At 38.9% G+C, this 13,325-nt stretch overlaps 2 protein-coding genes across 2 annotated transcripts in view; one reads left to right on the forward strand and one right to left on the reverse strand.

Annotated features, from left to right (window-relative positions):
- Positions 188-12,668, forward strand: LOC107644007 (methyl-CpG-binding domain-containing protein 9). The gene is made up of 12 exons (XM_016347772.2): positions 188-955; positions 2,128-2,314; positions 2,411-2,842; positions 2,978-4,054; positions 4,162-4,854; positions 5,423-5,728; positions 6,503-6,838; positions 7,684-7,782; positions 7,870-8,304; positions 8,780-10,960; positions 11,165-12,229; positions 12,340-12,668. The coding sequence occupies exons 1-11, from the start codon at positions 435-437 to the stop codon at positions 11,453-11,455; spliced, it is 6,558 nt and encodes a 2,185-aa protein (XP_016203258.1). The 5' UTR covers positions 188-434; the 3' UTR covers positions 11,456-12,229; positions 12,340-12,668.
- The window catches only part of LOC107644008 (homeobox-leucine zipper protein HAT5), a gene marked incomplete in the record, with an annotated part of 3,144 nt that continues 2,680 nt past the window's right edge, over positions 12,862-13,325 (reverse strand). The window contains 1 exon segment of the mRNA XM_016347773.2: positions 12,862-13,325. Within this exon segment, the coding sequence (XP_016203259.1) occupies positions 13,144-13,325 (182 nt within the window).

The raw sequence follows: 13,325 nt of genomic DNA on the forward strand, positions 1-13,325 counted from the left end.
CTTCTACTGACTACTGAGTTCGAGTACTACTAACTAATATTTGCTCACTTCACTTCGCGACTTGGCACTTCAACAAACAAAACAAAACAAAAGAAATAAGGAAAAAGAGTTGCTAAAATTTAAAAAGAAGGAAAAAATTAAAAAAGAAAAAAGAAAAAAAAGCAAAAGAGAAGAAGGAAACAGAGAAAGAGATTTACGAGTTTACGCTCTGATACGGATACGGTCCCATCCCTGTCTTTCTCTTTTCCTCATTCTCTCTCTCTCTCTCTCTCTCTCTCTCTATCTCTCTCTCTCTTCAATCTTTTTCAGTTCCTCTTCGATCCGCGAACTCGCTTAGCTTCGCTTCACAATCTTTTCAACCTGTCGAATCGCACAATGGTACAACTGAAAAACCCTAACTCGCCTTCTTCTGACTCACTGCTACCCGCTCTCCGATGATCATGGAACTCACAGATTCCGGTTCCGCCGGCGACCGCACCACCGCTCCGCAGCCTCAAGACTCTCGCTCCTCCGGCCTCGAAATCGACCTCAACGAGATCCCTTACGCCGCAGCTTCACCTTCTTCCAACCACGCCGAAACCCTACCGCCGCCACCGGACTCCGCCGTCGACATCGTCCGCGCTTATCACGAGAACCCCGCGCCGCTACCAGGAGCTCCCGCCTCGCTACCCCGCGGCTCTGCTCCCTGTGCCACATGCTCTAAGCCGCCTGGTGCCGCCGGTGTTGTCGTCTGCGACGGCTGTGAGCGCGTGTTCCACATCGCATGTGCTGGGTTTCGCGGGACCCGCCAGGCGGCGATCCTTGATGAGTGGCTCTGCAGCGAGTGTGCCGTCGGCGGAGTGAGGAGCAAGAGGTGGCCGCTCGGCGTCAAGTCCAAGCAGCTCCTGGATATCAATGCCTCGCCGCCCAGTGATGCTGACGGAGAAGGTGCTGGCGAGGAGTTACAGGATTCGAGGTATGTGTTAAAAAAAAAAACTCTAGCTTTTTTCTTGTTATATATGCGTGAGCTGTTATAACCCTAGTTTTAGTTAGGCGTTGTTCTTCCAATGCAGTTTATGCGGCAAGTTTTAATCCTTTTACTTAATTTCAGTACGCTTGGAAACAAGTAGGATAGTTTATTGTTTATTCTGAGATTAAGAAATTTTAGGGTGTTAGAGCTAATGTAGTTAGGTGCTTTAATGGCGCGTTGTTGCACTGAGGAAAGTCGTTTTGATCTTCAAATTTAGTAAGATAATTGAACTTCTTAGATTTTAAATGCATATAGTGTTGAAACTGGGACACAGTTTGCTAATATGATTCCTGTTACAATTATATTGCTACCATAGCTTTTTCAGCATTTGTTTACCAAGAATCATTTGGTGCCATTTTTTGCAACCTTAGTATAAGGACATGATATTAGAAAAACAAGATTTGAAGCTTGCTATTATTACTAGTATCATTTTATTGTAAATTAGGTTAGGAAATGCACAAATGAAATGCTCTTATGTTTCTCTTCTTCACTCTTTGGTGTATTGTTTGTCGGTACAATGAGTTTTACAAAGTATTTTTGTTCATGTGTTAATGAAAAGAGATTTAAGCTCTGTAGGAATCTATCCATGTGAACCATAATCATTATGCATGGAATTTCATGTAATTCCCTGGCACTTGATGATGCATGCATCACAGCATCAGCATATCCAAACCGTCTTTCTTTGTCAAACTAACAAAAATTTTTTTTATTATGAGCACGCTTAGCGCATTCGCCTGTTAAAATTGTGTAAGGTAGGCATTAAATATGACCTATGTATCACTGTTCTTCAAGTTTCTGGTTTCCGAATAGTAGATTGTAAATGTCAAATCTCAATTAATTTCAGCATATTCTGATGAACTAAAATTTAGCCTAAGCAGCATATTATTTGAGTTTTGAGATTCATCAATTGACATGTTAATGTAATAATGTTTATTTGAAGTTTGAACACTGAAAGCTTTTATTCAAACTTGGTTGGTAGGTGTTGAATTTGTATGGTACTTCTCTTTTTATTGCTGAACCTTCTTACTTATTGAATTCGTGTATTTTAATTTAGCATAATGAATTTTCCGGAATCCCAGTTGCAATTGGTTACTGTTTACATTTATTTTTGATTTTAGAAAGCACACTCCGGGTGATAATTCTTTTGGTGCCAATCCATTTGGTGCCCCAGTGACATGTTCAAACTACTACAATGGGAACACTTTTGGCTTCCAAAAGGCATCGGGAGTTGTAACACATGCTGTTAGAGTGGGTTTTGAGGATATACTGAATCATACCCAATCAATGACTAGATGCTTTGAGGAGGTATATACAGATTTTCCTATTGGAATTCATAGTAATTGTAATAGTAATATAGCTATTAGAATCCCATCTCGGAGTCCAAATGAGATATTTTTGCAGGCTCTTAGAGACTTCATATCTGAAAGGCGTGGTGTGCTAGAGGAAGGTTGGCGAGTGGAATTTAGGCAATCCATGAACAGTTCTGAACTGTATGCAGTTTACTGTGCTCCTGATGGGAAAATTTTTGATTCTGTGTATGAAGTAGCTTGTTATTTGGGGCTAACATCTGGCTACAACTCTATGGAATCCGAAGTTAGAAATGATAGGTCTCTTGCTTCATTAGGTGGAACTCATCTATCCAGAAAAAGAAAGTCAACAAGGAATCTATCCAATGGTTTTGTCGAAAAATTAGGAACCTTGATCAATAGTTACTGTAGGGATTCTCCATCTGATGCTTTAACTGTGGAATGTACTGGTGATCATGGGCATGTCCACAAAGCCTCAGAAATTGCAAGAAAAGAGGATTGTCATTCAGGTTGTCTGCAATCTTCTGTAAGTAATCTCCTCTTATTTCTTAGTAGATCTGCTTTCTTATATTTCCCCATGCTAGTACATAATTTTGGGAATTGTTATAGTGAAGTTGAAAGTAAGTTTTCAAGCCTGACTATATGGTGTTTTATATTTCAGGATAGACTTCCTCTACGGTTCGGCGATTTTTTTGTTCTTTCTTTGGGAAAAGTTGATGATAGACCTACATATTATGATGTTCACCTTATCTGTCCCATAGGTTATAAATCTTGTTGGCATGATAAGATTACTGGTTCTCTTTTTACATGTGAAGTTTTAGAGGGTGGTGATTCTGGACCTATATTTAGGATAAAAAGGTGCTCTTGTTCTGAGTTTCCTGTTCCAGTTGGGTCAACTGTCCTATCAATGTCAAATCTCTGTCAATTTTTGAATAAAAATAATGGTGAGAGAAAGACTGATGATAGCATGGATTACGATGTTCATGAAAGTATCCAGATGATTCTTTCAGATCCTTGTGTGCCAACGGAAAATGATGTCATTAATTGTATTGCAAGTTTCTCAAATGAAACATGTGCTGGAGATTCAATATCCCAAGACTCAGGATTGATTGATGGAATTGGTGAAATTTTGGTGGAAGAGAGGTCATCATCTGCGGCTTGGAGAGTTATTTCTCAGAAGGTAGTAAATGCGTGCAATGATATCTGCAAGCAGAAAGGAAGCCTTAAGTTCTATTGTAAACATATTGAAGATGAACCGTGCTTACACAAATGGGACACAACTAGGAAAAAAAGTGATGCACACTTTTCTTTGTTGGATAAATTTTGTGGTTCACTATGTTCAGTTAGCGTTCCGGATGTAACTTATGCAGACAATGATCTAAAAGGTCTCTCTGAGGTTTTAGGAAAATGGCTGGAGCAAGATAGATTTGGATTAGATGTAGAATTTGTGCAAGAAGTATTGGAACAGCTTCCGGGTGTTAAAGAGTCTCTGAAGTATGAACTTCTAAGCAGTCGGAGTAATAGCTCATCATTGCCAACAGTTGAGAATGGTTTCCTAGTGGTTGAATGGAGAGGTGGATCACAATATCAGGATGAAAATGAAGCAGTTCAAGGTTCGTACAAGAAGCCCAGAAAAGTGGGACTGACTGAAAAAAGCGTCAGGGAAGATCGTTGTCCACCTCCTGGGAAGTCGTTATGTTCTAGAGTTCCTAGTGAACTTATTGGTGACATTCTTCAGGTATTCATAGTGCAACTGAATATATCTTTATTTTACTACCATTTTTATTATTTGTCTATAAGATACATGTTTTGACACGGCTCAACTTTTTTCCTTTTGACTTTCAGGTTTGGGAGCTTTTAGACCGATTTGATGAAATTCTGGACTTGAAAGAGCCGTTGTCGCTAGATGAGCTAGAGAAGGAACTTATCAACCCATGGTTTGATGAATTGGATTTGAATGAGAAATCTGAGAGGGACATTGATGCCGGTCAGGTTTTGAGTTCGCAAGGCACTGATGATGATTGTAGACCAACTCTGTCCTCAAGTTGTGACGCTGGCCCATCAAGATACAAAGAAAGTTCTCATGCCTTTATTCAAATGGAAACAGAAGCAATGAAAGAGGCAGCCCAAGTTAAGTTTGCATCTTTCACTTACGCTCGATGCTTTGGTGTAGCCTTGACAAAGGCCCATAATTCATTGCTAAGAGTGCTAGTTGGTGAACTGCAATCAAAGGTGGCTGCCCTGGTGGATCCAAATTTCGAACCTGGAGAGCCTAAAACAAGACGTGGAAGAAGGAAAGATATAGACAGTGCTATTCCTGCCAAACGTACGAAGCTCAATATGCTTCCTATTAATGAATTAACATGGCCAGAATTAGCTCGTCGATATATCTTGGCTGTCTTATCAATGGATGGGAACCTTGACTCAGCAGAAATTACTGCTCGTGAAAGTGGTAAAGTGTTTCGTTGCTTACGAGGTGATGGTGGCTTGCTTTGTGGTTCCCTTTCTGGTGTGGCTGGGATGGAGGCAGATGCACTGGTGAGCATGGCTTGTGTCTTAGGCAATGCTTGATGATTTGCATTTCATTTTAGCTTTTGTGATAAGATATTCATTTTCTTTATGGGGGGTTTCTATATGGATTTATCTTGCCACTTCTGAGTTGTGTACACTGTACACAAGTACTTTCATTTATTTTGGTGTTGGCAGAAGGACATGGCTTAGAACACAAAAGGAAGTCAAAGATTATTTATTTTAGGGGCCATGGAGAGGCCTTTTTAGTTTGCAGTTGAACTAAGCTAGAAAATGCATATTGCATTGTTGATCTGGAAGCATTCAGGATGGTCATTTTGATAGCTTTATTCCTTTGTTTTAGCTTTATTGTGGCTTGAGAGCTCTTTCCATCTCAGAGCTGAATTACTTTTAGGATTATGTGTCGTTTTGTCATGCAAGATTTGCTGCTAGTCAAAGTGTTAAACCTGTCTACAATATGGTTAGCCTTTATCAAATAGAAGATCAAATGTTTCTGGTTTTAAAATACATAGTCAAACTGAAAGGAGTTCTTAAAAGTTTTTTTTGTTTATTTTTTTTTTGTTTTGGGGGATTGCAGTTGCTTGCTGAGGCTACAAAGAAAATATTTGGTTCTTTGAGCAAAGAGAATGATGTGCTAACCATGGAAGATGATGAGTCCGATGCAAATGATCCTTCTGAAAAAAAATTGGGGAGTGATGGTATTCTTCCCGAATGGGCACAGAAGCTAGAACCTGTCAGAAAGTTGCCAACAAATGTCGGAACCCGAATCAGAAAGTGCGTCTATGATGCTCTGGAAATGAATCCTCCGGAGTGGGCGAGAGAAATACTTGAGCGTTCCATTAGCAAGGAAGTGTACAAGGGAAATGCATCTGGACCAACGAAGGTGTTATTCTGTTTTATCCTTTGCTATATTTAATTTCTTGACACAAGTGGAAATGGCAATACTCATGGTACAACCACTTGTTTTGTTTCACAATATAACTGGTAGCTTTGCAATGTCTTTTTTTTTTCTTCCCTTCTTTTGTGTTTTCCTTTCCACTATGGATCAGATATCTTCCAAAATTTTTTAAATAGATTCCAATATTCCAATGGTCCAGAAAACTGTCAACTACTAGTAGCACTCGTGCAATGGTTGGACTGTTGGACCACAGATTTTCCCGTATTCAATTTTCTAACATTCAGTTCATTGATATCTACAGCAATATCCAATCCATCTAAAGTTTATGTTTTTTAGAGAGATGTTATTTGAACATATCAAACAAATCCACCTATAGTGTCCATAGTGGCAACAAGGTAGAGAGTAGTATATACATTTGGCTTTTTCCACTGCAGGTGGCAACTTCGGATATGATCATTTATCATTTCTGTAGCTTTTATTCCAGATGTACATGAAAAACGATGTTATGTACCTTAACTCTTTTATTGTCACCTATGCCAATATACAATACATGTTTTTGAAAATTATGTTCTCTGAAATTCTGCTTAGAGAAACCGTATTCTTACATTTCTTATATGGCTGTATATGGCAAAAATAAATGGCTTGTTCTCTAATCTTTATAGATGACACTGATAGCTCTGTTATTTTCATTTTGTTTTTATTATGGTGTGATTTATGGAGCTTAATCCTGAATTGAGTATTCTTACTGTTCAAAAACAGAAAGCAGTTCTTCAACTGTTAAGTGATCTGTTTCGTGGAGGAGTGCAGCAGAACCCTAATAAAGGAAGGAAGAAAAAGATTGTTTTGTCAATTTCTGACATTATCATGAAACAATGCCGCATTGTATTACGCCGTGCTGCAGCTGCTGATGATTCAAAGGTTTTCTGCAATTTGCTGGGTAGAAAGTTAATCAATTCTTCTGATAATGATGATGAGGGGCTTCTTGGATCTCCAGCTATGGTGTCCCGTCCTCTTGACTTCCGCACTATCGACCTAAGGTTGGCTGCTGGAGCTTATGGGGGATCTCATGAAGCTTTTCTTGAGGATGTTCATGAGGTCTGTGTTGTGTCAAACCTAGATTGCTTTAACCAAACTGTCTTCCGAATGTCTTTCATTCTCATAGGCTTTCCAATGTTCTTTGATATGTATTTTAGTTTTGTTATTTGTCATACTATTTCCTCCCTGTTTCTTATTATAATATAATATTACAGAAGCATTTAATGTCCTTAGTACACCAAAACTCTGGCCATTATATGACATAGGGTTTTTAGGGGAAGTGATAATTTGCAGCTCATAATACAAATGAAAAGATTCTGTTGATAGCAGATTGAGCAAGATTTTTCTTCTTAAAATGGTTTGGCATCTGCATTTTCACACTTCACTGACATGCATTTTTGTTAATCTGAATACTATTAAATAGCATGCCCTGCAAATTATTCTTGTTCTACCTATTTTTGGGAACTTATTCACTGTTTGATTCCATGGCTCATCAGGGATCATCATATATTTCCTCAAATCTTCCAACTATTATCTTCATGTGCTGTCTAAAAGATTCTCAAGTCACTCAAGATGTTGACAACTTTCTTACATACATTTTTATGGTTTTCTCAGGTTTTCCTGTGCTTCTAGCTATAGAAATCTGGATGTACTCTCCATACTGGAGACCTTAGTTAGGAGAGTAGATCAATAGGTGAAACTATTAAAAAGGATTTAAAATTAATGATTCTGAAGTGATTATGAATTACAATAGAAGATTTAAGAATTAACGATTCTGAAGTGATTGTGAATTACATTAGAATAGATAGTATGACCTCATGTGATCGACGTAGCCGACCTCACTTAGTGAGAGAAGGCTGTTTTTTTGTGGGCACTAAACTGTAAGTTCTGGATTTGCTGTGCAGCTTTGGAACAATGTTCGTGTTGCTTTTGGGGATCAACCTGATTTAGTTGAACTGGCTGAAAAATTATCCCAGAATTTCAAATCATTGTATGATGAGGAGGTTGGTAGCCTTTGTGTATGTGGATACATTAATATATATGTAATTGTGCTTTCTCTACTAAAGCATTTGAATCATTTCTGGGTACAGGTTGTCACCTATTTTGAAAAATTTGTGGAGTATTCGAAGGTGGGATGCTTGAATGCAGAAATGAGAAAAGAAGTTGAAGATTTTATTGCATCAACAAGTGAGATTCCTAAAGCTCCTTGGGATGAGGGAGTCTGTAAAGTATGTGGGATTGATAGGGATGATGATAGTGTCTTACTATGTGATACTTGTGATGCTGAGTATCATACATATTGTCTGAATCCTCCACTTGCAAGGATCCCTGAAGGAAACTGGTACTGCCCTTCTTGTGTCAATGGTAAGCATGCCACTCAAGATGTTACAAATCATGCGCAGATTATTGGCAAGCGTCGAAGTAAGAAGTTCCAGGGAGAAGTTCATTCTCTTTACTTGGATGTGCTAACTCATTTATCTGCTGTAATGGAAGAAAAAGAATACTGGGAGTACAGTGTGGGCGAGGTTTGTTGATTTGTACATTTATTTTGCCTTTTGTTTCATGTTTCTACTTTTCTTTTATTTTTAATTTTTTTTCCTGGATTATATTACTTGATATTTGATATGTCATCCTTTGCGGTGAAAAGGATTTCTTTCATAGTTATTGAAGAGTTGTGGTATATGCTGCCATTGCCCATTTATCAAAGGAATGATATTAATTTGATTCTTTTTGCATTGATGATATACTGCCTTGATTCTTGTGATTGCTGATTTACATTTCTTGCTTGAATTCCTTGATAGAGCTCATTCTCTTGTATCAGAAAATGATTTCTGCCTTTTAAAGATGCATTCTGATTTTGAAATATTATGTTTTATGCTTGTTAAAGTTGACTACTGTTGTTTCTTGGTTTAAACTGCTGTTCTTTGCAAGCTGTTTTGTGATGGCATATTTCTATGACTATGCTATTGTCTCCCTTAACTTATATTTTAATGTTTGCAGAGAACTTCCCTTCTTAAGTTTTTGTGCGATGAGTTGCTTAACTCTTCCCTGATACGGCAGCACCTTGAGCAATGTGCAGATTTATCTGCTGAGTTACATCAGAAATTGCGTTCCCTCTCCACAGAATGGAAAAACCTGAAAACTAAAGAAGATATCTTATCCTCAAAGGCTGCAAAAGTTGTTACATGCATGCCAAATACCACTGGAGAAGTTGGTTTCAAGGAAGGGGTCACAGCTGCACTCTCAAGTACGGGTAAATGTCTGGTGCAGCCACATAATGTAATTGACAATCCTAATAATTTTGGGGTATCTGTTGATAGTTTGCAGTCAGAAGAGGTTACTAACGAGAAGCATAGGCTCAATGGTGTTGACAAAAGTGTATCTGTGATAAATTCAGATTCTGAAAACAAACACTTGAACTCCATAGATGTAGAAGGACAACTTAGGAATGTCTCTGCAGCTGTGGCATCCCAGTGTATGGATAAATCCACAAAATCTTTTCCATCACCAAGTCATATGCCTCATGAACAAAATGGTACTAGTGGAGCAGCTCATATCCAGGGTAATCACCAGAAATGTGACGTGAATGACATATCTACTGTTGATGAGTCAGAACCGTATCGCCTTGAGATCAATGCCATCAAGAGTGATATTTCACGATTAGAAGACTCCATAGCTGATGTCGGATCAAAGCTTCTGAAACTTTCCATTCGTCGGGAATTTTTGGGAATTGACTCCATTGGTCGCCTGTATTATGCGTCAGCTGTAGGCAGAGGTCGTTTAGTCGTTGATGCAAGTGCTGCAGTTCTGTATGGAAGACAAATGGCAGTTGGCAGAGATTCTGTTGACAAGTTTTCTTCCCTGCAGCATAATGTATTATCCGACAAGGATAACTATAAGATCATAGGGTTGCAGAAGGACTCCTCTTGTTTAATGTCTCCACCAAGTGATGGTTCAGGCATTAGTTCTTCATGGGTTGCTTATGAAACTGATGCAGAAATAGAAGAGCTTTTAAGTTGGCTGAAGGACAATGACCCTAAAGAAAAAGAACTGAAAGATTCTATTATGATGTGGCCAAAATCAAGAGCTCAAGAGTTTCTTAATTCACCGAATGAAGGTCAGGTTGAGGAACAAGGGAATTTTCCTATACCAAGAAATAAGGAGAAAACAGCATCCAATTCTCTGGTTACAAAGGCGACATCTTTGCTGGAAAAGAATTATGGTCCATTCTTTGAGTGGGATGGCACTGAAGTGTCGAAGAAGCGAAGTAAAAATGCCAGAGTAAATAATGATGAAAAGTTGTATAGGTGTGAATGCCTAGAACCAATATGGCCATCTAGGAAGCACTGCATGTCTTGCCACAAAACTGTTTCAAGTGATGTTGAGCTGGTTGAACACATTGATGGGAAATGCAATGCAGGTCTTCCAGCCTTGGAGAAGAATAGGGATGATAATTTATCTTCTAAAGGAAGAGGGAACACAAAATGTGATTCCTCTCGGGAAATATTCAGAGGTGATGCAGATACAGCTGGAACTGCGGCTGCAACCAATGTTTCTTCTAAGCTTAGCTCAAGATTGATTAAATTTTCAAATGAAGAATCCTCTTGCCCATTTAACTTTGAAGATATATGTTCTAAGTTTGTGACAAATGATTCATGCAAGGAAGTTGTCAGAGAAATAGGTCTTATTGGTTCAAATGGGATTCCATCCTTTCTTCCTTCCATATCTCCCTTTGTTAGTGATTCTACACTCATGCTATTCTCAGCTCAAAACAATGATCGTACTGGTGGTGGAGAATCACTAACATCAGAATGTCAGGTTTCTCTGGGAAGCACTGATGGAGCTGGCAAATGCCATGATAAAAAGTCTGGAATGTCTTTAGCTTCAAATGAAATTAGTAAAGCAGGGATTTCCAATAAAATATCTTTGGAACAAAAAGATGGAAATCTCTCTGAAGGAAATCCTGCTTTGGATATAGGGGTAGATAGCTGCTGTGTGGTCCCATTGTCTTCTTTGAGACCATTAGTTGGCAGATCTTCACATATTTTGAGGCAACTGAAGATCAGTTTACTGGATATGGATGCTGCTCTCCCAAAGGTTGCTTTGAGACCATCAAAGGCACAGTCAGACAGAAGGCAGGCATGGCGGGCATTTGTAAAATCTGCAGAGACAATATATCAGGTTTGTCTTTCTTCTCTGGCTCTAGAATATATATATCAACAGTCATTGTCGAAACACATCTCATTTCTCATTTTCAGCTTTGCAGCTTAGCTTACAGAGATACGGTTTTAGCCTTGGGAAACGTAGTGCTAAATTTCAAGTTCAAGTATATTAGAGACAAACTACTTATTTGTTTTGTAAGTGATGTTCCTTTCATTTTTCCAGATGGTTCAGGCGACAATTTCACTTGAGGATATGATTAAGACAGAGTACTTAAGAAATGACTGGTGGTATTGGTCATCATTCTCTGCTGCTGTCAAATCGTCTACTTTGCCTTCCCTTGCCCTTCGGATATATTCTCTTGATTCAGCTATTATATATGAGAAAATGCCCAATTCAAGTGGTGACAGCTCGGAACCTTCTGCGACGGAACAGAAGCCACCGGCCAATGCTGATGCAGATAAACTGAAAGCAAGCCGGAAGTCAAGTCGGAAAAGGAAGGAACCGGATGGTTGATCATTACTGTATTTCTTGGCTGAGAAAAGCAGAAAGCTGGTCATTTTTATATGCTGTGTTATTGATCATCCACTGATATCAAGTTTGGATGAGAGAGCTCATGGCATGGGGCTGACTTCAGGTTATTGAAACGGCAGCCACAGCTGCTGGTGTCACTTGTATGCTTGTACATATAGGTAAAGCTGACCTGCTAACCCAGATGCCGGTTTTTGGCTAAGCAGAATTTGTAGATCTACCTGCTTGCGGTGAGGGCACCAGCAGGAGGTAATTGAGGATGCGTCCAATTTTGAAATGTTTTCTGCTGCTGCTGCTGCTGCTGGCCCAATTTGTTGCTCCATAGCGAGAAGTGGCATTTACCTTTTTCATTTTTCTAGCAGAGTCTGATCCATATATGTATACATGGAATTATTGTAAAGAAGGAATAGATGAGAAGTTGAAAAAAAAAAAAGGATGGGAAAGAAGTCAGAATATGTTAATTTGAGCAGTTGTAGGCAAATATTCATTCTTTCATATTTTTCTCTCACCCCTCACTAAAGTCCTGCACACGCATGCCCATGATTTTGTTCCTGGGCATCTGCAGATGTGTTAGAATGCAGGGTAATTATTGGAATCAATGCATTTTTCCGTCTGCTTATTGTGCATGCCTAGTGCGAGTTCTTTTGTTTTGTTTTACTTGCTGTAGTTCTATCTTCATCGTCATGGGGCACATCATGTAGAGATGTCAGTGTCCAACACCCCTGGCCCTAAGTCGGTCTGAGCTCTCAATTCTTAATGGTATGAAAGTGAAACACCATTCATTCATGCATGTTGCCATGAGATCCAACTTATTTGTCTCTTTGTATGCATTAATCTGTGCTAATAATTCAGATGCATTGCACATGTAGATGTGCAGCTGGCAGGTCCGTTCACATGAAGCAGTGGCTGCTTCTGCGTCTTCTCTGCCAATCATTTGGATCTGTTATCTGCCATGCGCAGATTGTCCTGGTTTGGGTGTCTTCCATGGATGCGAATCTCTAAGCTTTGGGACAAAAATAGATCTGTTATGTAGCATGAATCTCTGACATGTTAGGATCTGTATGAGGGCTACTAAATTATTCAAGTTCTCTAGCACTGTGATGTGCTGATTTACTGTCGCAAGTTTACATGGAATCATGAAGTGCCTATCATCCAATGCTTACAGTTGGTTAATGCATCCACTAGGTATTTTACAGTATTTAATTGTTATTTAGTGGTATCCTTTCTCACTATTGTTAATGACATAATTATCCATATTTCTCAAATCAAAACCAGGCAAAAGTAATCGTATCCTTGGACAGTATGCGAATTTGCTTGGATTTGTTCATTTGAGCATCTGACATGACATCCTAGTAAAACGCCTCTTTAATTACTACAAATACGAAGCAATGTAATGGTAAACAATTAATACTACACGGGAAATAGATATAACTATGGTTTATTAGCTATACGTTTTCACTTCAAACATACTTGAGCATGGAATTACAACATAAGACTCCACTGACCATATTACCTGGACTCTATTTATTTATTATAAACGCACTCCCCTTCAAAGGGTAATATATATAAGCCACCCAACCCAAACGTTTACTTTTTCTTTGTCGACCACATGATCCATCATCATCTACTTTAATTATACAATACTTTTTAAAACTTTTCCATTAAGCAACTACTTAGAAAAGCACTGCTGCATTATTCAACATAATATTACCCCACCAACGCAATACCTCCCCTTCTTCTTGGTTCTGTTGCTCAGCTTCAGCAGCAACAAAAACATCTGAGAAGATACTCCTCCCATCATCACTCCCATCCTCCTCCTCTGACTGAACCCTCTCAATTGGGGCCATGCTATTGC

This window comes from Arachis ipaensis, chromosome B05 (genome assembly GCF_000816755.2).
Source record: "Arachis ipaensis cultivar K30076 chromosome B05, Araip1.1, whole genome shotgun sequence".
Lineage (NCBI taxonomy): Eukaryota > Viridiplantae > Streptophyta > Magnoliopsida > Fabales > Fabaceae > Arachis > Arachis ipaensis.